Source organism: Diplotaxodon limnothrissa, linkage group LG9 (genome assembly GCF_057381915.1).
Source record: "Diplotaxodon limnothrissa isolate DT_005_m linkage group LG9, D_limnothrissa_male_GT1.1, whole genome shotgun sequence".
NCBI classification, from domain to species: domain Eukaryota; kingdom Metazoa; phylum Chordata; class Actinopteri; order Cichliformes; family Cichlidae; genus Diplotaxodon; species Diplotaxodon limnothrissa.
The window spans coordinates 472,517-498,716 of record NC_140604.1 but is presented as its reverse complement, the minus strand read 5'-3'; the positions used below and the strand labels follow the sequence as shown (position 1 = coordinate 498,716).

General features: G+C 42.5%; 1 protein-coding gene across 1 annotated transcript; it reads left to right on the top strand.

Annotated features, from left to right (window-relative positions):
* The first annotated feature begins 365 nt into the window (after positions 1-365).
* Positions 366-12,121, top strand: LOC146624934 (uncharacterized). The gene is made up of 4 exons (XM_085363231.1): positions 366-1,467; positions 10,995-11,105; positions 11,396-11,644; positions 12,068-12,121. Exons 1-4 carry the CDS (start codon positions 505-507, stop codon positions 12,119-12,121), a joined length of 1,377 nt encoding a protein of 458 aa, XP_085219357.1. The 5' UTR covers positions 366-504.
* The last annotated feature ends 14,079 nt before the right edge of the window (positions 12,122-26,200 follow it).

Sequence of the window (26,200 nt, the reverse complement as noted above, 5' to 3'; positions counted from 1 at the left end):
AAGTTGCCTTAAAAAATTAGAGAATTATTCAAAACTTCAATGAACACTTAAAAGCCGATTTACAGAGCTTTTAGTTGTTGTAAATATTGTAAGACATGATTTGTTTTTGAAATTTGTGTAATGTGCCTCAATGTTATTGATATTATTATTATTATTATTATTGATTGCTGATATTTGAACAATTGTGAAACCTCACTGTGGATGTAAGAGTGAAATTATGTGGATATCTTGAATCCACTTTATTGTGGAATATTTTATGTGAGTATTTGACGGAAGACGAGCAACATCTGTTGTGGAAGCTAACGGGGTTCCTTTAGAATAAACAAACATAGGATTTATTATCACTGAATAATTATGAAAACAAAGGGTGGTGGAGTCTGCTTCTACATTAATGAAGGTTGGTGTACTGATGTCACAGTGTTACAGAAACACTGCAGCCCACACTTGGAAAGTTTTTTCATCAACTGTAAACCTTTTTATTCACCGCGGGAGTTTTCTTCCTTCATGCTGGTCGGAGTTTACATCCCTCCACAGGCCAACGCGAACAACGCACTGTGCGAGCTGGCTGACCAGATTACTACCCTGGAGAGGAAATTCCCGGATTCCTTTACAATTATTCTTGGGGATTTTAACAGAGCAAACCTAAACTACGAACTCCCTAAATACAGACAGCATATAGACTGCCCCACCAGGGACAACATCATACTGGATCACTGCTACACCACTCTAAAAGATGCCTATCGCTCTGTGCCCCGGGCAGCTTTGGGACATTCTGATCACTGCATGGTCCATCTTATTCCAGTTTATAGGCAAAAACTCAAACGTGCCAAGCCTGTAGTCAAAACTGTGAAGAAGTGGACTAACGCAGCAAAGCAGGAACTGCAGGACTGTTTTGACTCCACTGATTGGACTGTTTTTGAAGCTGCATCTGAGAACCTAGATGAGCTCACGGACACTGTGACATCATACATCAGTTTCTGTGAAGACGTGTGTGTGCCAACAAAGACCTTTTGCACATACAACAACAATAAACCATGGTTCACTCCTAAACTCCAACATCTTCGTAAGGCCAAGGAGGACGCCTACAGAAGTGGTGACAGGGTCCTGTACAAGCAAGCCAGGAACACACTGACCAAGGAGATCAAAGCAGCTAAAAGCATCTACTCCCAGAAGCTGGAAGAACGGCTCTCAGCCAACGACCCTGCGTCAGTGTGGAGGGGCCTGCAGGAAATCACCAGCTACAGACGCCCCCCACCCACTATTGAAGCAAACAAAGACCTGGCCAACGAGTTAAACACTTTCTATTGCAGGTTTGAGACGGACAGACTCCCACGCCCCACCCTCCCCTCCCCAGGGACATTGCTTCAGACATTGACCCCCAACACACCTTCCACCTCTCCCCCCTTCACCCTGCCCCTCCCCAATCAAGACTCAACGACCACCCCCACCTTCCCCAATCCAGACTCAACGACCACCACCACCCTCTCCAATCCAGACTCAACGACCTCCACCACACCTCTCACCCCCCTTTCCTCCTCCCTGAAACTAAGAATACACACTCAGGATGTGAGCCGACTATTCCAGAAACAGAAGCCCAGGAAAGCCCCCGGACCAGATGGCGTCTCACCCTCCTGCCTCAAAACCTGTGCTGAACAGCTGGCTCCCATCTTTACTCGCATCTTCAACAGATCCCTGGAGCTGTGTGAAGTTCCCTCCTGCTTCAAACGCTCCACCATCATCCCTGTTCCCAAGAAACCCACCATCACAGGACTGAATGACTACAGACCTGTCGCCTTGACGTCTGTGGTCATGAAATCCTTCGAACGACTGGTGTTAGCCCATCTGAAAGACATTACAGGCCACCAGCTGGACCCTCTGCAGTTTGCCTACCGGGCAAACAGGTCGGTGGATGATGCAGTGAACATGGGGCTGCATTACATCCTGCAACACCTTGACCGCCCGGGAACTTATGCCAGGGTCCTGTTTGTGGACTTTAGTTCGGTTTTTAACACCATTGTGCCTGAACTTCTTTCCTCCAAACTCTCCCAGCTCAGCGTGTCACCAGATACCTGTCAGTGGATCACCAGCTTCCTGACAGACAGAAAGCAACAAGTGAGGCTGGGGGAGATCACCTCTGAAACTCGGTCCCTCAGTATTGGTGCCCCTCAAGGATGTGTCCTCTCACCACTACTGTTCTCCCTCTACACTAACGACTGCACCTCCAAGAATTCGGCTGTCAAACTCCTAAAGTTTGCAGATGACACCACTGTCATTGGCCTCATTCAAGATGGTGATGAGTCTGCATACCGGCAGGAAGTTGAGCGGCTGGTACTCTGGTGCAGTCAGCACAATCTGGAGCTGAACACTCTTAAGACTGTAGAGATGACAGTGGACTTCAGGAGACATCCCTCAACTCTGCTCCCCCTCACCATATCAGACAGCCCTGTGTCAACTGTGAAGACCTTCAAGTTCCTGGGTACCACCATCTCCCAGGACCTGAAGTGGGAGACCAACATCAACTCCATCCTCAAAAAGACCCAGCAGAGGATGTACTTCCTGAGACAACTGGGGAAGTACAGTCTTCCACAGGAGCTGCTGATCCAGTTCTACACTGGTCATTGAGTCTGTCCTGTGCTCCTCCATCACAGTCTGGTATGGAGCAGCCACTAAACAGGACAGGAGCAGACTGCAGCGGACTGTACGGGCAGCAGAAAGGATCATCAGCGCCCCCCTGCCCTCCATCCAGGATCTGTACCTCTCAAGAACCAGGAAACGGGCAGGGAAAATCATCACAGACCCCTCACACCCTGCACACAGACTTTTTGATCTGCTGCCCTCTGGCAGACGGTACAGAAGCCTGCAGACCAGGACCACCCGACACAGGAACAGTTTCTTTCCCCTCGCCATCTCCCTTCTTAACAGTTGACCTGTCACACTGCTCCCACTGCCAGACTGCAACTGCACCTTATGTACATTTTGTAGTATTCATTCCACCTCATTCATTTCTGTATTTATGTATATAAGTTTAGATTCGTTATTTATAGTTGGTTTACACAGCTTTGTGTATGTATGTGTATGTATGTGTAATGTGTGTATATAGACACTGTGTGTGTGTGTGTGTGTGTGTGTGTGTGTGTGTGTGTGTGTGTGTGTGTGTGTGTGTGTGTGTGTGTGTGTGTGTGTGTGTGTGTGAGATTTACATTGCTGTGCTTGAGAGCCACCATCTACCGGAACCAAATTCCCTGTATGTGTCTGCACATATACTTGGCCAATAAACACGATTCTGATTCTGATTCTGATTCTGATGTATAAATCTATACAAATTATAGAAATATGTAATTGGAAACAACAAAATAATCTAAATTATAAAATAATGTGTGTGTGTGTGTGTGTGTGTGTGTGTGTGTGTGTGTGTGTGTGTGTGTGTGTGTACACAATCAGGAGGGATGGGCATGATTTTAGTGTTTGAACAGTCATGAATTATCTTTAACAGCAGGTTGGATGTAATGTGTTAGAACTACCAGCAGGTGGGGATAAGAGACCTTTAAGGTGTTTGGTGCCACGCTCCACCTTCAGGTTTAAAACTAGTGTTAATGGAGTTTGAAGGTTGAGTTTGTTCCACGACTGCATTTCACTCACTGCCTCTGTTTGTATCTCTGTCACTGCAGGACCAACATGGAGCCAGAAGTCAGCGCTCTCAGGAGGCCGACAAACCTCACAGAAGAAAGGGAGAGAAAAAACACACCTGTGACGAGTGTGGGAAGGGTTTTACTGTGAGGGCTAAACTAAAACAGCACCAACTCATCCACAGTGGAGTTAAAGCGCACAGCTGTGATCAGTGTGGCAGAGCTTTTACTCGCAGTAGCAGCTTACAGAGTCATCTAGTTAGCCACTCTGGAATTAAGCCATACAGCTGTGACGAGTGTGGGATGGAGTTTACTCTGAAGGCTTCACTAAAACAGCATCAGGTCATCCACACTGGAGAGAGACCGTTCAGCTGTGACTTGTGTGGAAAGTCTTTTTCCTTGAAGGGTTCCCTAAAAAGACACCAACTCATCCACAGTGCAGTTAAAGCGTACAGCTGTGATCAGTGTGGCAGAGCTTTTACTCAAAGTAGCCACTTACAGAGGCATCTAGTTACCCACTCTGGAATTAAGGCATACAGCTGTGACGAGTGTGGGATGGAGTTTACTCTGAAGGCTTCACTAAAACAGCATCAGGTCATCCACACTGGAGAGAGACCGTTCAGCTGTGACTTGTGTGGAAAGTCTTTTTCCTTGAAGGGTTCCCTAAAAAAACACCAACTCATCCACAGTGGAGTTAAAGCGTACAGCTGTGATCAGTGTGGCAGAGCTTTTACTCACAGTAGCCACTTACAGAGGCATCTAGTTACCCACTCTGGAATTAAGGCATACAGCTGTGATCAGTGTGGCAGAGCTTTTACTCGCAGTAGCCACTTACAGAGTCATCTAGTTACCCACTCTGGAATTAAGGCATACAGCTGTGATCAGTGTGGCAGAGCTTTTACTCACAGTAGCAGCTTACAGAGGCATCTAGTTACCCACTCTGGAATTAAGGCATACAGCTGTGACGAGTGTGGGATGGAGTTTACTCTGAAGGCTTCACTAAAACAGCATCAGGTCATCCACACTGGAGAGAGACCGTTCAGCTGTGACTTGTGTGGGAAGGGTTTTACTCTTAAGACTTCACTAAAACAGCATCAGGTCATCCACACTGGAGAGAGACCGTTCAGCTGTGACTTGTGTGGAAAGTCTTTTTCCTCGAAGGGTTCCCTAAAACAACACCAACTCATCCACAGTGGAGTTAAAGCGTACAGCTGTGATCAGTGTGGCAGAGCTTTTACTCAAAGTAGCAACTTACAGAGTCATCTAGTTAGCCACTCTGGAATTAAGGCATACAGCTGTGACGAGTGTGGGATGGAGTTTACTCTGAAGGCTTCACTAAAACAGCATCAGGTCATCCACACTGGAGAGAGACCGTTCAGCTGTGACTTGTGTGGGAAGTCTTTTTCCTTGAAGGGTTCCCTAAAAACACACCAACTCATCCACAGTGGAGTTAAAGCGTACAGCTGTGATCAGTGTGGCAGAGCTTTTTTTTTTTTTTTTTTTTTTTAAATGACATCAGAAACAGCAGTATGCGACATTACGTGATGGCAGAGCTTCAGTTCATCCTTTGTCATTTTTTTTTTTTTTTTTTTTAATAAATAGGACAGGGGGAATGAATGAGAGAGAGAGGGGGAGAGAAAGAAAGAAAACCCAAGGGGAGAAGAGACGGTGAGAAGGGGGGGGAAGAGAGACAAAAAAAAAAAAAAAAAAAAAAAAAACAACTCCTGGGTCACCTGTATGGAGAAAAAAAAAACAAACAAACAAACAAACAGAGGAGACAGCAAACAACAAAGAGCAACATAATAATAGAGAAAACAAAGCACCATCACAATAAACTAGCTAGTCATAGATATCAGTATTTACTAAGTAATAAACGATATTGTGCAGCACGCAAGATAGACAGCGCACAGTGTGCTTTGAGGCAGCAGCCAAGAAAGCTTTAGTCCGCGTCTGTGAATACCCATGTGTGCATACCTGTGTGGATCAGCATGCTTGCATTCCAAAGGTTTCTCCATGTAATGATCTGCTAGGGAGTGTGGGGGGGCCACAGCCCCGTCCTCCAGGGTGTGAAGCGGGTATGGAGGAGATCAAAACTCCAGACATCCAGAGGCCCCCAGAACACAAGAGACCATGGAAGACCAACAGAGGGGCAGCCGCGCCACTGTTCCAGTAAGAGCTGAGGAGAGTCCCAGATGAGGGCTCACTCAGCAGCCGCGGAGCAGAAGCCAGGGGGGGTTGCAGTGACGCGCCCGTGAGCTCCGCCGGCAGCCAGCTGCGCCTGAGTGACCGAGCCCCAGGCCGAGAGGCCGGGGGCACCCCACCTCCAAAGGGGCCCGAGCGAGCCCCAGGCCCCAGGCCCCGACAAGCGGCCGCCAAGGAGTGAGCCGGTGTGTACCCGGACGCCCACCCCCAGACACAAAGAACCACCAACACACCGACACCTGAGGGAGTCCGCCACCGGCAGGGGAAGTGGTGGTGGGTGGAGATAGGCCTCCAAACCTTGGAGGGCCTGAGGTGTCCCCAGAGAGGTGGCGTCTGATACCCAACCTGACATATAGACACAGACATACAGGCACACACAGACACAAACATCCATTCCCACCCTCATGCTCTCATATGCACTCACTCCACACTCAACCAACGTGGAGACAAACATAAAGAGACGCTGTACACACAATCACACTCCCCAAGCGTACTTTACAAACCGGGTCTAGGTACCCTTGCCCCTGGAGGGGGGAATTGCACCCAGACCCAGGTGGTGTTACCCTTTTCCCTGCGGTGGGGAGAGGCAGACCACCCCGACTCCGCAGCAGCAGGGAGGCCCCACACCCCAGACCGCAGTCGGACGGCCAACTCCTCCTACTGTGGCAGAGCTTTTACTCGCAGTAGCAGCTCACAGAAGCATCTAGTTACCCACTCTGGAATTAAGCCATACAGCTGTGACATCTGTGGAAAAACTTTCAGCCAGAGAGAGAGCCGAAATAAACACCTACGCATTCACACCAGACATGATGTGTACTGCTGTGAACAGTGTGGCAAACAGTTTATAACTCACACACACTTACAACAACACATGTTTACCCACACTGAGGAGAGACCTTATCGATGTGACCTGTGTGAGAAGACTTTTAAAGCTCCACATCACCTGAGACGACACCAACAGATCCACACCAGAAAGAGACTCTACAAGTGCAGCTACTGTGAGGTATGTATTTATATTGTTATCTTGTCATTTTAGCCTGACTGTTTGGAACAACTCTGCTCATTAACCTGTGTTAGCATGTTAGCAATTCTACTGCATGGAAAAGCAGCTCTGAGTGATTATTCAGATTTTCCTTTCAGTTATGATTTTAGTATTACTGTAGTATTATGGTGGTAGTATTGTAGTTATTGCAGCCCAGTAAACTGAGTGTGTTAACTGAAACAGTCAAATGTAGTTGGACGTCTGCAGAGATGCTCTTTATTTCAGGCGACGTTCAAGATACAAATGTTGAAGGACTGACTTACACTGTCTTTGTGTCTTTGTTTAGAAGCAGAGCGACACAGATGGATCCAGTTCTCAACCCTGTCATCACTGTGGTGGTGGGAAAGACTTTCATTGTGACCTCTGTGGAAAAACTTTCAGTCAGCAAAAGACCCTAAAAGTACATCAACGTAGACACACTGGAGACAAACTGAAATACTGCAAAGAATGTGGGAAAAGCTTCACCACACCAAGTGAGTTAAAACAACATGAACTGATTCACAGTGGGGTTAAAAAGCACCTCTGTGATCAGTGTGGGTCATCCTTCACCACTGCAAGGGACCTTAAATCACACAAAAGAGTCCACACAGGAGAGAAACCACACAAGTGCAGACACTGTCAAGTAATCGTAACAGGCATGAACGTGCACACATGGAAGGAAACTACAGCTGTGACCAGTGTGACAAGAGCTTCAGGAATCTCAGTTCATACTCTGCACACAAACGATCCCACGTTACTAATAAACTGTTTCACTGTTACCAATGTGCCCAAACATTCACCTCATTGTCTGCTCTGTGCAAACATCAGCGCCATCACTCAGGGCTGAAATCACTCCCATCACTGGATCACAGTGAATCTGAAGACACAGAAAGATCCTCTGGTTTCTGTGTCAGACTCAAAAAGCTTGAGATCAGGCTCCACAGAGTTCAGATAGAATCATTTAAACTTGTGTTGAACTGAACTGGTTGCTGGGCTGAACTTCTACATAATACAGATCTACATGGGATCTTCTTTTCTGTTTTTTACTGAGTCAGTTTTGTCCTTTTTTCTCTGTCCTGGTTTTGCTCATCTGTAAATGATTGAAACTCAGTCAAATAGTTCATTGTTCTCCAGCAAAACGTTTTGGAAACTCATGTTTAACCTTTAAAACTCTGACATGTTTTAGCACACAAGGCTTCATCGGGGAGTTCACTCATGATTGGACCATGATAACAAAGGTTTTTAGTTCTTTCAAAGAGAGTCTTGGAGATGCTTGATGTTTCTGTTTTTCTGAAACCACCTGAAAGAAAAACTATTTTTCTTGCTTTATGCAGTGTGGAAGTTTTTAATGTTTCTTCATCTGTGATGTTCTTGAATGTGTTCACGTGAAGATGGTATAAATAAACTGTCCTTTCAGCTTTAGCTCCTAATTTATTCATTATTTATGGATGTAGCACAGCAGCCGTCTCTTGATTAACACATGGAGGGCTCGGGATCTGATGGTGTCGTCTCCCTAATTTGCCCACTCAGTAAATCTCACTCATGGCCAAGAAATTGAAATAAACCTTGTTTCCCTGCTGGATAGTGATCCACTGTAACTCTGCTCCTCCTTCCTGTTTAGGATTTCTGTGGCTGAAGTAAAATTCCCTCCATCCATCACTTATCCCAGCTAACCCAAAGTGAAATAAAGTTTTGCTCATCTTAAAAAAGCATTACAATAATGGGCATTACCAATGCAAACTGAATGATACAGAAGGTGAAAGAAGAGACTTTGATCAGTTAATAAAGCTCATGCTCTGGATTCATTGTGGCTGCTACACAGATACTTCTGGGTCACTTCTCTCAGTTAGGAACCTTCCTCACCAAACTGACTGTTGGACCACACCCCTGGTTTCATGAGAAATTGTTTCAGCCATGATTTCTCTTCCTGTATTTCAGAGTAAAGACTGAGGTGACAAATGGAAGCATGTTTAAAAAACACAATGTGAGAGAGACGTTGAGGTCCTTAGAAGTTACCCTGGGTTTTTCTGTCACCCTGCTAGATGTTACACACCTTGTTATTGGACTGATCTCTACTGCTGGACTACTCCTGCGGAGAGTAACAATACTCTTACTAATTAGCTCCCTTTCACACCTTTGGGGATATTTATTTTTGTGTTTGCAGCGCTGTGAGCCAGAACAGCGAGAGAAAAATCTGCAGCAGCGACGAGCCGAATGCTTACGTGAATCGCAGCAGCTGCACATGTGCTACGCTGAATTAGAGGATATCTTTGCTCTGGATTTATATTTATACTTTTTCATTTCTATATGATTCTTCTTGCATCTAAACAAAGATGATTCAATTTGCTAAATGTTGATGGCTCTTCGTGCTCAGGTGTAAATGAGACGTAATATTTGCTCTTGGTTTGGTTCTCCTGTACAGAACCTTGCAGTACAACAGAAACCTAAAAACTTTATTTGTAGTTGTTATTCTTAGTTGTTCTGCTGCCTAAATACCACAGGGTCTGATTATGAAGTTATTGAGCTGCACATACTTTACGACCTGCTTAAGTTCGAGGTCACAGCGTCTGTAGAGCCGCTGGAACATAATGAAGTCTACAAGGTTAAAGTTTTCTCTTCAGTTATTGTTCTTTCTGCTGCTTGGTTTGATGGATCTGAGAGCTTTTGTTTTTATTATTGTTATTATAATTATCATTAATATTTTACTCTCTAGAAGCTTTAAAATAGTGTTTGCGTTTGAAAAAAATTTATTTAAGAATTGAACAGAAACATCTGTCCTTCTGAAAATCGCCCAAAGGCACGGAGACAAAGTCAAAGGATGCAACCTGTAACTTTCTCGTCCTTCATGTCAGGACCATCATCCATGATTTATATAAAATGCATATAGCAACAGTAGCACTTTAGTTTGGACTTTATGATTTCTGTAACTGGAAAATATTATTTTGTTTAAAGACAGAAGTGACCGCATAGTTGCAACATCAAAGGGAAATATTAATTAATTAGCATTATATATATTTATTGCTTAAGCGTTTGCACTATAACTTAAGTAGGATTATAACTTTTAAGGAAGGAAAGATTTCAGATATTTAGTTCACTGTTTCAGTTATTTTACATGAAATTAAAACATTTACGTTGGTCAAATATGATGCTCTAAATCAAATAAAAGTTTGAAAATAAATGATGTATTTTTAAATGCTGCAACAAATGTTCACAAAAAGTAACTATAATTAAAACCAGTTAAACAAAATCAAATGTTTGAATCATGCTTAACCAAATGCCAGGCTGGAGAGCTGAACCTAAAGTATACGTAGAAAGATTTCAACATGTGAGCAGTTTTTAATGTTTTTATCACATATAAATGTCACAGCAGTGGGTCCTGGCCCAATGCTTTGTGTTTTTGGTTTTCTTTGACTCTTGTTTTTCTTGGTTTTTGTTCTTCTTATTTATCAGGCTCTCAGTAATCTTAGTTCTCCCTCCCTCAGTGTTCATTTCAGCCTGTGTTTAGTTTCTGTTCCCGTGTCCCACGTTTCATCGTTTCATGTCGAGTCAGCCCTGTCTCTCTGTTTCCTGTGTCTCCCCAGTCAGCCCCGCCTCCCTCGGGCACTCATGTGTGATACAGAGTAATAAACCTGACTACATTTGCTACACTCTCTTTATTACCTGTTACTTTAAAATTCATACACTAATTATGTCTGCCCATCTCTCTAATGTGAAGGTCAAAGGTCAACATCCCAGTGACATAAGAATAATCCCAAAGGGGCAAAGGCAGCGGTTAATTTAGCACATTTAGCATTAAGGGTACAGCAAGGATATACTTTTACTTATTGTGGCAGGGGTGTGGTCTCTGGCCTGCTGCAGTGGAGGCTGGTGGCGGGACGTTGGACGGCACAGGTGAGGGTGATGGAGCTCATGACTCTCCCCTTTATAGTGACGGAGGAGACTGGCGTGGGGGAAGCATGTAGTGGAGGAAGCCGAGGAGAGAGCTGGTTTCTGGCTACAAAGACGGCATCAAACCAGAAAAGATTGCTCGTGGTCAAATAATGTGTCAATCACCTGTGAATCAAACTGTGTGTGGGTCAGTTTATGTCACAGTGTTGTTTAGTATATCTTCACTTGTCTCACTCTCCTTCTGTTCTGTCCATCAGGACGATCCTCAGCGCAGATCCTCCATCGATGTTTTGGATCCAATCAGTGATCAGTTCTACGAGGAGGCCTGGATGTTCACCAGCGCTCGCTACACCTCCATCTACCAGAAGGTGAGTGTACTCCTTTGTACTCAGATTAACATTTTATTTCTTAAAATACATTTTCATATATGAGCTTTCTATTATTTCATGGGCAATTTAATCAATATTAAAATTACAAGCATATCAACAAAGGTGAAGCTGGTTTTTTCCACTTGCTGTCACACAGTCATGGAGGAATACAATAAATACATAATCAGTCATAGATCCTGAACAATGACATTAAAAGAAAGTCTGTGGCTCTAAAAACTAAACAGTATAAAGACATGCTCCAAGCTGCTGTTTCTCTCCTCCTCCTCCAGGTTTTCCACTGTCGGCCATCCAGCGATGCTGGAGGGCTACCTGGCCAATGCTGGCCTACACAAAGAGGTCCCGGCTCGGAGGAGCTGAAGAAGATCCTTGCCTTCCTCATCAGTTTCCTCTTCAGTTCCTATCCCAACAAAACCTTCTTGCACCTATTAGCTCCAAAGAGGCTATGGTGCCCGTGGAGGTCTGGACCTGAGGCCTGTGCTCATCACGTGGATAGAAAACACTCTGACACCATTCTGGAGGTCTGATGGGACTCTGACCAAAACACAGATGAAATAAAACTTGTGGCTGGAGCTTTTAAAATTACTTTTTCACCTCATAGATTAATGCTCATGATTGCATGTTAGCGAGACAGCATCACCCCAAGGTGAAACTCTCAGGAGACATTTACTCTTAAACTGTAATCTGGTTGAGACTACTTGAGGAGATCTTAGTAGCGAGTATGTGGATTTAGTCTCTTCACCAACAGCAGACAGACCCATGCCAAGAAAGCAGACATGTTCTCAAAGAAAGCAGAGAGCAGAGATTGGAAAAAGCTAAAAAGAAAAAGCTGCAGCTTTAGACGACTATCTGCCTGTAAGGCTGAAAAAGTCCAGTTACGCTCTATTTTGGAAAAGCTCCCAGTTTTGGTAACCTGGACTTTTATTTCCCCTCTTCTGCTACAGATGTTGACTGTGACCTCAGAGGCCAACTGGACCACACAGCTGCAACAGGAGTGAGGGAGAGGAGTCTTCATCCAGCTTCAAAGAAAACATCCAGGTAAAGTGACGTGGATCAGCGGATAAAGCCGTCTCCACTTTCAAAGGAGATCCTCTGAGAGAGAGACTCTCTGAGCCATTTTAGCCTCAAATTATAGGACTTTATAGTACAGCAACACTTTTAAAGGACAAAATTAACATAAACTTTGACTGTAATACAAACAAAGTATTGCATGTGTTTTTAAAACTGTTCCTCCGATGGGCAGGATATCACTATTAGACTGTCCCACCAGCCAACTTCAACAAGAGACCACAGCAGCATTCAGTGATCAGCACAGATGTTCCTCTAACACTCAGCATCTGATCCCTGTTGGTCTGTGTGCTTCTGCTTTTGCTCAGTTAGAAACCCTGCAGCAACCCGACCCAAAACTGTGTCTTCTTGTTGGCCTCAACGTTGAAGTGTCAAACGTCCAACATCTGGAAAGGAAACCACGCCAGTGTACTGTGATGTTTCACCAACATGTGGCAGACGCTGGTCCTGCCTTTCATGCTGACATCAGCAGAGAGCCCCGCCTACCTCAAAGCCTCCCCTGTCATGTACTGATCAGGATGATTATGAAGATGAGCGAGTGCAAATAAGACTGTAAAAGTCCACGAGCAGAATGTTTGGATGCTTTCTAATGATTCATGAATATCATGAGAGTGTTTGTGTGTTTTGTCTTTTCTTTGCTGACGTTTCTTACTAACAAAGACAATTTACGCTCTGTGTGTGTTTTCATCCTTACCAGCCACACTCTAACTGCAATGAAGGAAACAAACTGTAGAAATGGTCGACTCAGTGACTTCATAAAATATTGAAGTGGTTCAGGTAGAGCCAGTTTTTAAATGACCATGAACACTGACCGTATTGTATCTGTACAGCATGTTTTTTCTATTAGACAGATTTGTAACAGAGGCCTTGCTCTCAGTAAGTTTGAAATCCTTGTCTGATTTATTTTGTAATCTCTGATCTTTGTGTATCCTGCTCAGTTTGCCTGCTGCCTGTAGGAGTTTCTGTCTTTGTATTTGAAGATAATTAATTGAATATACTCAGCTGCTTCCCTTTGGTGCCTCACACATCACTGAAGTTTTTCAGTGTCCAGTTATTTGTTTTTAATAGCTGTTTGAATTCTCTGTATGTTTGACCCTGTAGACTGTTTAATGGACTGCTCGTCTTCCTGTTTGTAACCACTGCCTGTTTAGGACTAAAGATTTGGATTTTTGACTTTAACACAGCCTCTGCGTGTCGTCCCTTTGTGTCCTCGTCCTCTGTGAATGTGTCACAGATGTTTCCATGATAATAACACAGCTTTCCCACAGTGGCTTGCAGCAGCATTTATTCACAGCACATTTGAGAAAGGTTCAGATTAACTCGATGAGTTTATATTCAGAATGATTCTGACAGTGGGCCACTGTGAATTGTGATCTTTCATCAGGTCAGTGTTTAAGTTCAGTATTTCAAAGCAGGAGCTATGAACAGTCATCATGTTGGCATTAGAATTATTATTATTAATCATTATTAATAATGTCGTTACTCATGTATAACCTTGATTAGTATACATGAATTTTATCAATAGTGAAAAATAATGAATAATTCATGTATAACTTTTATTGTGTTTTGTATATTAATTATATTTAAATAGAGATGTTGACACTGTCTCTACAGTAGCATCAATGTAACCTACATTATTGGTCCAAGCTGTCATAAATGGGGAGCCTGATCCTTTATTATGAAAACATGACGAGTATTTTTCTTGTCAGTTGGGAAGAAGTTGGTCTTTTTTTCCTTCTTTTTGCTCAGTTTGTCTTTTCTTTGATAACTGAAACTCTGATCAAACCTACTCATGTTTATAGCATGTAAAAGCAACTGACAGTCCGTGGCATTGTTGTTTGTAGAGGTGCAGTGTAGTGGGAGCATAAATCAAAAGAAAACAGTAACATTTATGCAATAAAACATTTGAATGAAAATGAACAGGCCCTTTATGAACTTCAAAGGGATCTGAAAACAACACTTTTTAAAAGAGTATCTTGGGGTGTAGGTGGTCAAAATAGAAAACTGAGCTGAGACTTTAAGTTCAATCCATCCATTCGTTTTTACTTAGGAGGAAGAAATGTCAGGCTGGTGCAGGCTGGTTAGGTGCATGTGGTTATCTTTACCTAAATGAGTTCACTTTGTGGCTGCCAGGTTGGGCAGAAGTACCTGTCCCCTGTTAGGCTTAGTTAGGCTGTTCTCTTCTAATCAGACAAATAAGGCGATGACTTTCTGTGAACAGTATTTCTTATAACTCAGCAGTATAATGCATCATAAAACAATATCATTCATTCACAATAAATCAGCACTCTAATGCAAATCAGTTTAATAAATGCAATAGTTATCAGCTTCTTCTAATTCAGGAGAATAATGCAAACTAAAACTACATAATAATTCACAATCTTTAATTAGGGGTCTAACATGGCATAAGGTAATATTGTAATCCCACAACGGAGATATTTTTCCAAACTGCACGTGTGGACGGGATTAAAAACAAAGAAACAAAAACGGAAACTCTGTGTTTTCAAAAACACCCGTGTGGATGTAGCCAAAGAGGCGGAGCTCCTCTCTTCCATGAGGCTCCTCCAGACTCCGTCCTGCCAAAGTCTGATGGCATTTAAAGAGCTTAACATTAGGACTGTCTGGGGAAGGGAGTGAAAATATTCTACATCTGAAGTCCATGTCAGTGCTGACCACATGCACAGCAGCACTTTGGTTGGCTTCTGTGCCGCCGTCTTATTCTGCGAATATGCAGGAGACTTCCAGAGCCTCAGAGTCTGAAAGAGAATTTGATGTTTGCTCTGAGGACAAGTTTGAAGTGCAGCAATGGAGCAACGTAAAAGTCCTTCAAACAGCACTGCAGAGTTATTGTACACAGCAAATCCAGCATGTCCAAATTAACACTGTCGGATTTGATTTCAACACTATTAAAGTGTCTATATGGGTCCACACCAGAGAGTGTTAATTTAACTCTTTTTGGAGAGTTGGTACGTTAACTCTGATTTAGTGTTAAACACCAAATCTGGCTGGAGTTGATAATTTAACACTTGGTGTTAAGAGTTTATATATTAACTCTCAAAGAGTATTTTAGTTTAACTACGTAAGAGTTATCTTCTAATTCATCTAAAAAGCGGTAATTTTACTGTTCTGAACTTATAGAAATTTCCTTTGGAAATAAACATTTACTAAAAAGACGCAATGGTTTTTGAAAAACATTTATTCTGAACTGTGCACCACAATTTCAAAACATTTTCTGAAAGATGTAACAGTGTACATGTTCTCACTTTCATTAGAATTTTGTTTATCAAAAGGTCTGACATGGTAAATGCAAATAACAGCATCTCATCACTTATTTCTTCAATACAATATGCATGTCCTTCATTCATCCCTTTGTGGAACTTCAATGCACTTCTGCTCTCCCCCATATTCCATCTTCACAAGCATATCCTGTGCGGAGATTGAATAAAAATTAGTTGACACTAATTAATGGCACAAATAATCCAGTAAACAATTGCAGCACAGTAAAAAAAAAAAGGAATCCTCTTTGAGCCATTACTTGTGTAAAGTATTTTCCCAAAAGACAAAGACACAGGCAACAGGTAATACTGAACTAAATGTAAAACCTCAACCTTTTTCATTTTTACCTAAACCGTGTACACAAAACTCTGGAGGGATCTATGCTAACGTAGAATCCAGTCAGGACGCCTGCTACTGCCGTTTGCTCGTTTTTTTTTTTATGGGCGATCGTTTTCAGGCTTCAAGTAGCACCATTATACCAACATTTCACATTCTAGACATTGTTTTAGGTGTATTTGACCAAAGGTTTGACTGGAAATTCACATGCAAGCTTTTTTCAAGGCTGTGGTATTTGCCCGCAGACAATACCTTTCAGCTAGCTAAAACAGAATATTATGCTATCAGCGAGCAACATGGCTAATGCCTTTCACACAGCTTTGTCTCAACTCCAAAGAGCCACAGAAGTAAAAGCTCATAATAATAATTGAAACAATCTTTGAAAAAATGACTTACCAAGCATGGCAAACAACTCAAATATGTAGAGCAAAATGTTCTGAAACGGCTTCACTTCAGCTTCGATTGGAGCCGTGCTGGGGGCGGAGTCTGTGAATTTACTCTGTTGGTGTCATAGCCCCTGTAGGAGTTCAGAGTTAAGAGGTCAAGAGTTAATGTTTCCATTGTAACACCTCCAGATTTGACAGAGAAACACTCATTTTTAACACTCGATTTTAACTACTATCATTTTACACCTCAGAGTTACATTAAAAGAATGTGACTCTGCTTAGAGTAAAATTAACTCTACTTTTGCAAGGAGACTATTAACACCAAAAAATTTAACACTTTTGAATTTGCTGTGTAGGGATGTTTTCATTTGATTTGATGGTACTTCAGTGGTGACCTGTCCTGGGTGTACCCCGCCTCTCGCCCTGTGGTGGGTGGGGTCGACTCCTCTCTGACTCTGGTTGGATGATAAAGGGATAATAAAAGAAATTAAAAATGCGCAGTAAGAGTAACGTATAGTTGCTCTGACTTTATATCTCCATGATATCAGCTGTTTGTGAGGCTGCAGCACATGAAAAATGAACTCTGCGTGTGTTTTTGTATTGAAGTACCCGTCAGATTTAGTTAGTCGTTGACTCTGTTCCGGATCCTTCTGGTCCTCGTTAAACCCGGGGTCAGTGTTTTCATTGTACTGCACTTGGTTGTGTTGAGCTACAGTTGAGATTTTTATGCAGGCACTGACAGAGATCCTCATCATGATTCAAAACTTAACAGGTTATTATCTCCACTTATTGACTCCAACTTGTGAAGAAAATAACACAAAACTATCATCGACTTCATATTTGGGTGGCAGAAACAGACTTCCACAGTCAGGTCGTGCAGTCTGCAGAAAACTGGAAGCACTCATCTTTGGCAAATCATTTTCCAAACTATAAAACAATAGAGACATAAAACTGTGGGCTCATGTTGCTGTCCACGCATTTTATTACAATAAATCTGGCTGGGCCATCTCTCCTTTCAAGTACAGCGACGACTGATAACTCCATTAACTTTTCCCTTATTATAACAGCCAGATCTCCCAGCGATACGACTGTAATCTCATTGAATACAGAATAAAAAGTATTATTTGGGTCACATTGCAGCAATAGTTCTGAATTTGACACATAGTCAGTAGTTTCAAAGAAAATGTAACCTGCGTGACCTCAAATGAAACTTCACGAGCTTTCGTGTTGATCGCTTTGAGAGACGGGGCCGGTCTGGGATCCTTTTGTGTGGTTTCAGCTCGTTTGCACAGACACATTTGATTGTTTGATCCTGTTTCCACTGTTGAGATCCTGATGAAATTTTCTTCATAATGACCCGGCAGAGTCATTATGAAGCAAATTAGCTCGGCAATAGGAAGTTGAATTTTTCTTTCAGGGTTCAAACAGAAAACCACAAACACATTTAGACTGAGCTCAAACCAACAGAGGGCTTTGGTGAAGATGAAAAGATTTTCAAGCACCCGAGCACACCGTGTGAGTCTTTACAAAAATCAAAAGCAACCCTCTTGACCCTGGAGGTCCCTCAGTCCTCTAAAACAAAACCACGTTAATCACATTGTATTTCATGACAAGCTGTCAGAGGCATTAAAACCATGATATATCCACAGACTGTATATGAAAGATGGACACAATCACTGTGACATCACTCGCTGGGTTTGGTTTCTTCTTAGAGCACAAAATATGTGAGCAGTGCCGCTGCTGGTCTGCACTGTATGAATGTGCACTATTTACTAGAGATGGACGATCCGATAATACAACACGTTCTCACTCCCAACTCGTCAAACGTGTGACGCATGGTCAGGCTCCCTCTGCTGCACTTATGGACGCGCAGGGTACCCCTCTCGCGTCGGGAATTGACGTGAAGGGTCCTCCGATTGAAGAGATTGCCGCGGAAGTGCCTGCTGTCGGTATATTTAGACATTTTCCAAATCACATTGTAGTGACGTATACTGAACACAATAAATTATATAATGTAAACAACTACCTGAAAAACAGGTAGAACGATACTTTTGTATCGTTTATTGCATTTACGGAGGGAGTGATGTATGCTGGGTAATGGCACAGCTAGCTACTGGGTGACTTTATTCACCCGCTTCGGCTGTTATCAGTCCATACAATGGGCGTTATTAGCACAAATCAGTCCCATAGATATGGGCCATCTCCTGCTAGATTGTTCAGAAGGTTGTTCTCATCCATCCAGATGGAGGATCACTAACAGGAGCGTGGAAGACTCCAGAATCCACTCTGGCTGGAACCCGGTGGATATGCAGTGGGTACAGGTAAGACCATTTACACGGACAGCATTTATAGAATGACTATTAAAAGTCAGCGAGTGTCAGTAATGTTAATGTGGTTATCTTAGTAATACACCGAGTGCTAATATAACAGCTTTAAGATGCATTTGTAGATATTATTACGTGTTTTACCGTCTTTATGGTGCTAGCTTAAAGTTACGGTGTAAATGTTAGCTTATATTGGAGGAAAGCTGTTACTGTTTAAACGATGTTAGCACAGAAATATTAGCTTCTGTCATGACTGATGAAGTTACTAGTTAATAAAGTTTCCAGTAAAGTGTTTAATCGCAGCCACAGATTGACAGCAAATATCTCGATTAGCTTCAGTGCATCTATAATAAATATGTGCAAGTTTCAGTGCTTCGTTTAAACTGTATGTGTCTGTATCATGGGATGGATACACCCTTAACAAAACAAAGAAAATATTACAAAACCAATTTTCCCCTCATGCTGTCGGACGCGCCTCGAGGAACCAGCTCCATTTAAAACATCACAGTCAGCTGTAAAGTGTCGTTTCAGTTTTTATACAACGTCAAAGAGCTTCATGTTTGAACAATCAGCTTATGAACAGGAATAAGATCTGCACGGTCTGGTTCTGGTTGGATGCAAACAAACAGCTGTGTGTTAATCCAGCAGCAGGACATGCTGGAGGATGGAGCTCAGCTGAAACGACCCATGAAGTCCTCACCGGCTCTCATGTTTACCATCAGGACCAATCCCTGCAACTGAAATATAATCTACTAAATATCAGAGTTGAGAAGGTTGTGTTAGCGTGTGGTGAGTGCAGGATGGGGAACTCCATCCTAACGACAAATTTCATTTCCTTAAAAAGGCATCAAGAGAAGCTTTGAAGGTAAAATGAAGGTTTTAGTGTGAAACTGTTTTATCACAGCTGCAGGAAGCTGCAGATTTATGAATACAGAGAAGGATGTAGTTTCACATATTTCCAGACAAAGCCATAAATGCTTCTTAATCAATGCCAGTAATATACTGCTTCCTGCTTTTAAGCTTGGGCGAGCCGTAGATGCTGAAATATTGCACCATTCTTACAAATAAAGCAAACAAATGAAGAAATGTATTTCTATGATCTTACTCCATGGCCACGTTCATACATGTGAAAGTCTCCATCCTGTGTCCTTCACTTATCTTTATCCCAGGTGTGAATTGTTCACAGGACTTAAAAGAAGGACGTGTCTGTGGAAAAGGCTCCGGTCAACCTAAACTCCTCCCTCATCAGGACACAGAAGAGCCGCTGAGGCAGCGCCTTGGAGTACGCTGCTGGTCGCGGCACACAGGTGCGCAACAAGATCTCCCGGCCTGCTGGAGGAGGGAAGTCTGGTACTCTGCTGCTTCCCCCAGTTTGCTTCTTGTCAGATCCCAAGTCCTTATCGACGGGCGCCAGAAGGGCAGCCTAAAAGGGCAAAGGTCAAATGTTAGCAAACAGCAACCGATTCTGAAGAAATGTGCTGTGTGAGGTGGACACGTGGATATTCAGAAGTACTGTAACCGAGTCTCCCACAGAGACCTGATCCAGACTACAGCTCACAAACACAGCTCCTCTACTAACACCTCACTGCAGCTGCACGCTGCTGATCCTGTCTGTGATTAGAAATGATTTCAATAAAGTAAAACAGAGGCTCGTTTTCTATGAGCGTAAACAGGGATCTCTTTTTCAGTCTCAGTGTAACAAACATGTTTACTAGAGCAGGGCGATATGGCCAAAAATATTTATCACGATATATATTTGAAAATTTGCGATAACGATATAACTGACGATATAATTGATGCGAGACAAAATACAACTCCACAACATTACTAGCGCAAAAAGACAACCTTCCATTTATTTTCACTTAAACGAGAAGCTGGTTTTTATGTACATTAAAGCTTTATAAAAATGTAACAGTGCAAATGCAAATTCCTTGCTGAAAGTTTAACCAAAAGGCATTTCCAGTAGAAATGGGCTGACATATCCTGAGCATAACCATGTATAATATCCACTGAAGTTAAAAAGAGCTGCTTTGCAACATTAAACTGCAGTGTGCAGTACGTAGTTTTCGGTGCACGGGATTATAACGCACATTAAGCGAAACAAAGCAGTCAGATAAATCAAACTTTATTAAACTCATTCTTCTTGCTTCCTCCACTTCTGTACCATTGATTCATTAATGTTGAATTCTCTGGCAGCTGCTCTATTCCCATGTTGTTGCAGTATATTAATGACTAACCTCGTATTGTGGATGGATTATCTCAGTTGTTCTCCTGACTGAAGTTTGGTCGGTTTACAGCATCCTGCCATGCGATTGTATTTGTCTCTAACCATCAGGAACCTTCACGTTAACTTTTATAAGTGGAAAAGTGTTAGCGTTCATCCTCCAGCTTCACTCTTTATGTTATGCTAACATAGCTGTGTCGCTAGCGATCACGTAGCACATCATTATATACCAGCTAGCCCAACTTCAGTAACCCTACAAACGTCACTGCTGTTTAGTTTCCTGTCTTCATTTATGTTGGAAGTGGTAGCAGAGCTGTACGTTTGAATTTTTTCAGAAATCTCTCAGTCAGAACATGCTATATCATGCTTAGGTAACTAGCGAAACTAGCGAGCTAACTTCCGCTAGCTTCCTGCTAACTTCTAACTCCGTTAAATGTAATAACTTTTGTTTTCATGGATGCCTGGAAGTTAAACTTCATAGTTACACCTGGTAAAGCAGCAATGCTGATCGTTTTATTAAAGATGAAAGAATTTAGACAGTTTTTAACTCTCAGTGATGCTGCAGTGTTTGTTTGACCTGAACCATATGGAGTTTAGGACCCAGATTACTCCCAGATTTAAGAGCATCTTAGTCCGACAAATACGACAGTAACGATGTTCTGCAAAAAAATGTGCTTTGTCGTGTATCTGACGGACAAACACCAAACCAGTTCCACATCACTGAAGTTGCACCATTTTTACAAACCAATTCTGGTTCATCTGTTTCACTCAACAATCGGCCATGTGCGTATGAAAACAAAGGCACTGCGCATGCACGTTTTACTCATATTCTATCGCGATATTTCATTTTCCTATCATTGCCTAACATTATACCAGTATTACCGTGAACGGTATAATATGGCCCAGCCCTAATGTTTACTGAATAAGTCTTTCAGTAAACATGTTTTTGTTAATTCAGTAAAATCTGCAAAGATGACTTGTACTGTTGGCAGCAACAAACAGAGACAACAGAGTGTGGGACAGACAGGAAGTCAGGACACGTCTATGTGCTTCACAGTGGGACTAGAACATGAACCACAGGCAGCAAGTGAAACATGTGCAAACCTCCACGTCACCAAAAACACCCTGCAGGTCCCATCAGAGCAACGGCAGAGAAAACAGATGAAACATCTGTTAGAGAGAAAAACGCTTCACTGCTTTCTTACCTGTATGACACCAAAAGGGTTTTGTTTTTTTTATAATAAAGGCTTCATGTTTTACAGTTAAAGGTAAAGCTCATGCAAACATGCAGGCTTATTTGTCTGATCAATGCAAAAGTTCAAACATGTCTCTTTCAAGCCTCATTATCAGCTGAGATCATAGTAAAGAACAGACAGGATCCTGATCCATCTGTTCTTTATATAATTACTGTTTTTACTGTAATGTAGAATATCATGGACATAATACACAGACTGCAGCCTAAATACTGCTAAAAACAGCCCTTTTTATTTTTAAGGTTTTACGTATTAACCTTTTATTATAAAAGTCACCTGATCCTTAGCAGGTGTGTATACAGAAATACACCAGGTCATTATTTAAGCAAAGCGAAGCCAAACTGCTCCTGTGTGACAGATGAAGTCCACCTTTAAACAGCATTTAGATGCTGCTAATGACGATTAGTGGCAGCACTGGTCTGTGGGCTGGGGACACTGGTGCCACCAGTACAGCGCGCACTTTTCACAGCGCCATCATGTGGATCAAACTGTATTCTGGGTCAAACCTGATGTTTTATCATTTACACTGAACAAAAATATAAACGCAACACTTTTGTTTTTGCTCCTGTTTTCCATGAGCTGAACTCAAAGATATGAAACATTTTCTACAAACACAAAAGACCCGACACTCGCAAGCAATGTTCCCTCTAAGCTGCGCGCGTGCACAATTGCGCACTGCTGGCACAATTGTGCACTGCTGGCACAATTGTGCACTGCTGGCACGGGCTCTGCACAGAAAATCTGCGTTGCGCACAAAAAAAAAAAAAAATCACCTGAATTGAAATTAAAATGAAAACTTTAACAATTCTGTTCTGCAGTGTTAGTCAGTGACTGGCTGCTCCCGTATGGGATCAGAACGAGGCCACCTTATCCCGTAGTCCAGCCAATCACGCGATTCACATTCGTATATACGCAGCTAATCAACGTGGTTGACAGGCTGTGACAGCGTCCTTATGTGCCGACACCGGTGTTTTAGCAAAGCGGCTGATGTGGCGTGTACAACCATTGGAGACGTGAGCAGGACAGACGGAACAACTGACGGACAAAGTGTGGACTTTATACCAGTTTTTAAATTGTGTTGATCGGCCGCGTAAAACCAGAGTTATGATAAAAATATCTGCAATGTTTGTTTTTCTTCCTGAATACTGTCGTTGTTTATATTTACTGCGGGAAGAAACGGTAAAAACGCCGTTTTATAAGGAAAACGCTCGAAAGCCTGTGAGCCAAAACAACACCAAAACAAACCCCCACCAGCCTTTCCTATTGGTGGAAAAATGCACCATGTCGACCAATCAAAAAATGATATGGCAACATGACATTTAGTTGTTTAGGAAGGGGGAAGTTTTAGGAGTGACGGCGGTGTTTGAGATGCGATTGCCAAGTTTAGCACAAATCTTGTGTAGTTAGTGTGTAGTGTAGTCAATAGTTTTGTTGTGTGTGTCAGAACAATGAGGCGACTGCTGAGTGTTACAGGTGTTACAGCAGTGATACATCTCCTGTTGTCAGGCCTGCAGGTATCAGGCTGTTGTTCTCCTTCATCTCATAGTGGACAGAAATTATTTTTTGGAGCGGCACAAATAATTTGTGTGGCATCAGATTTGATGCAGAACAGCTGATTGTTCTGTAAATAGTTTGAAATGTTTATTTAAAAAACACCTTGGCTGCATTTTTAGGTAAACAGCTGCAAAAAACTCTGTTTGCAAAACTCAGTTACTTTTTTGAAGAAGTAACTATATAATTAATTGCCCAACATTGGTCATTATTTACTGTATTTTGCAGACAGAGTTACAGACTCTCTCTCAGACCACAGACTCATAATACAAGTCAGAGCTTTATTTAAAGAAAGTTGTGTTTTCAAAATTGAAGTTCAAGTTATTCTTACTTCCATTAGTGTTAACATGCTGCACAGGTCATGAAGAAGATTGTTTTAATTTTCATTGTAAGTGGGCTAAAGCAGTTAATTAAAAGTAGTCTAACATAAATGTAAATGCTGTAATTTGATTATTTTAATAAACATGTAACTTGGATGCTGGCGTGACCACAGTGCACACGTCTGCTGTTACTCACAGTGGTCCAAGGGACGCTCAGGGAGTTTGTGTGTTCGCTCAGACACATGAAACATTACAGGGAACATTGCTCGCAAACACTGTTCACAAATCTGTCTAAATGTGTGTTAGTGAGAACTTCTCATTAGCTGAGATAATCCATCCCACCTCACAGGTGTGGCATGTCAAGGTGCTGATTAGACAGCATGAATATTGCACAGGTGTGTCTGAGACTGCCCACAATAAAAGGCCACTCTGAAATATGCCGTACATGTGTAGCACAATGACACACATGTCGCAAAACCAGTCAGGATCCGGTTCAGCTCATGGAAACAAAAGTGTTGTGTTTATATTTGTGTTCAGTGTAACAAATACTGAGACGTGTAATAATGTCGTGTGTTGTTCATCTCAGGACGCTGCAAAGAACCAGATCATTTTTATTATCCTGTTTGTCTGTTATGTGAACCTTTAGAGAGGATGTACCTTATAATGACTGAGTGTGTTTATCGCACTATGTTAAATGTAACTGTGAGCGACACGAGGCTTACTGCTCATGGTTACCTCATCAGTGGTGAAGTCAGCCAGCTTGATGCAAGAAACAGGAAGAAGGATGAAAGAGCAACACACAGATGAAAAACAAAAACAGACTTTCTAATCGACAGAGCTGAAATCTGAACATGTCACCAGCTGCAGGAGGCAACGCTCTGAACCACGTCGTTCCTCCTCCAGATGGAGCTTTCACTGCCTATAGTCTCTTGACATACAATGGTTGGATTCTCCTATGATACTGTATCAGCTGAGCCTCAAATTCTTATGATCTCGAGCTTCTTCAGTCTCAGTGAATCCTTAGTTGGCTCAGATGCATCATCTGGTGTTTGAGTGTAACAAGGTGGTTGTAACACAAAAGGAGTGTAAACAGGTGAGTGTGGTTTGTAGTGTAAACTAAAGCAGCGTGTCTAACCAACCACATCTCCAGGGCTGAATCAGGTGACCACGAGCCATCGCTCCACAGCTGCTGAGGGAGCTACAACCCTCATTCAGCCTTTCACAGACATACGGCAATGAACTGTATGAACAATAAACTTTATTCATACACACAAATCCCTTTAAGGTTGTGTCAGCGAGGGCAAACGTGCCACATCAAATACATGGAGCTACAAGCTGTGGTGACCCACTGTCAGTAAGGGAGCTTTATTACACACACACAGCATCACAACAACAGTTACCTCAAGCTGCTTCTATGTTATAAGGCAAAGACCCTGCAGTTACACAGGAAACATTAGGTGACCGTCTGTGAGCGACAGTGGGAACCAAAGCCTCTAACATCCATCGATAGATGAGGGGCAGACGGACTGAATGCAGAGAGGTCTACTAACACATGTTGAGTGAAGAAGAAACACCCAGTGCATTATGGGGAACTTAGACCTATAACTTAGACCTGTGTGCGCCTTAGCATATGCTACTTCCAGGGCATAGCGCTTAGTTTCCGGTGTGATATTCGCTCCTTGTTCACGGTCGGGTTTTTCAACCAAATGGACGAATCCAGTGGCGATTTACATTTCTCGAGATGTCGAATGTATCTGTAGATGATGTTGATCGACTTGTCGATATTTTTTCCCCCCGCGCCTCAGAGAGAGACAGGATTCAAATTTTATACTTCTCAGTATTTGTATACAGCGCTCCCTCGTTTATCGCGGGAGTTACGTTCTAAAAATAACATGCGATTGGTGAAATCTGAAGTAGCCAACTTTATTTTTTACAATTATTATAGATGTTTTAAGGTAAAACCCCTCACTACACACTTTATACACTCAGACAGGCATGAACATTTTCACACGTTTCTCTCTTGTTTAAGCTCTCAAAGTTCAAACCTTCGTAGACAAATAAGTCCAGTATTACAGAAACCAAAGATCAAACCGTGTTTTCAGGTCCAGCACATGAGAACAGAGCAGCTGAGAGATAATTCAACATCAATGAATCATTAATGAATCAATGAATCAGCGATTCTGTACTGTACAGGAGAGACGGCACGGAGGAGATCAACAATAGTCTGCAGCCAATCAGGACGCAGAACACAAAGCGCTGTGCGCAAAAAAAAAAAAAGCATGCAAACTTGCACAAAAAAAATGTACGAAACAGCGAGGCCGCGTTATAGCGAGGGACCG

What these genes read in the sequence shown, in the direction of transcription:
- LOC146624934 (XM_085363231.1), top strand. Translation starts at nt 505, where the DNA reads ATGCTGGTCGGAGTTTACATCCCTCCACAGGCCAACGCGAACAACGCA. An exon ending in CCTTCCCCAATCCAGACTCA is followed by an intron (nt 1,468 to 10,994) that starts ACGACCACCACC and finishes TCTGTCCATCAG; the next exon opens with GACGATCCTCAGCGCAGATC. An exon ending in ACTCTGACACCATTCTGGAG is followed by an intron (nt 11,645 to 12,067) that starts GTCTGATGGGAC and finishes CTTCTGCTACAG; the next exon opens with ATGTTGACTGTGACCTCAGA.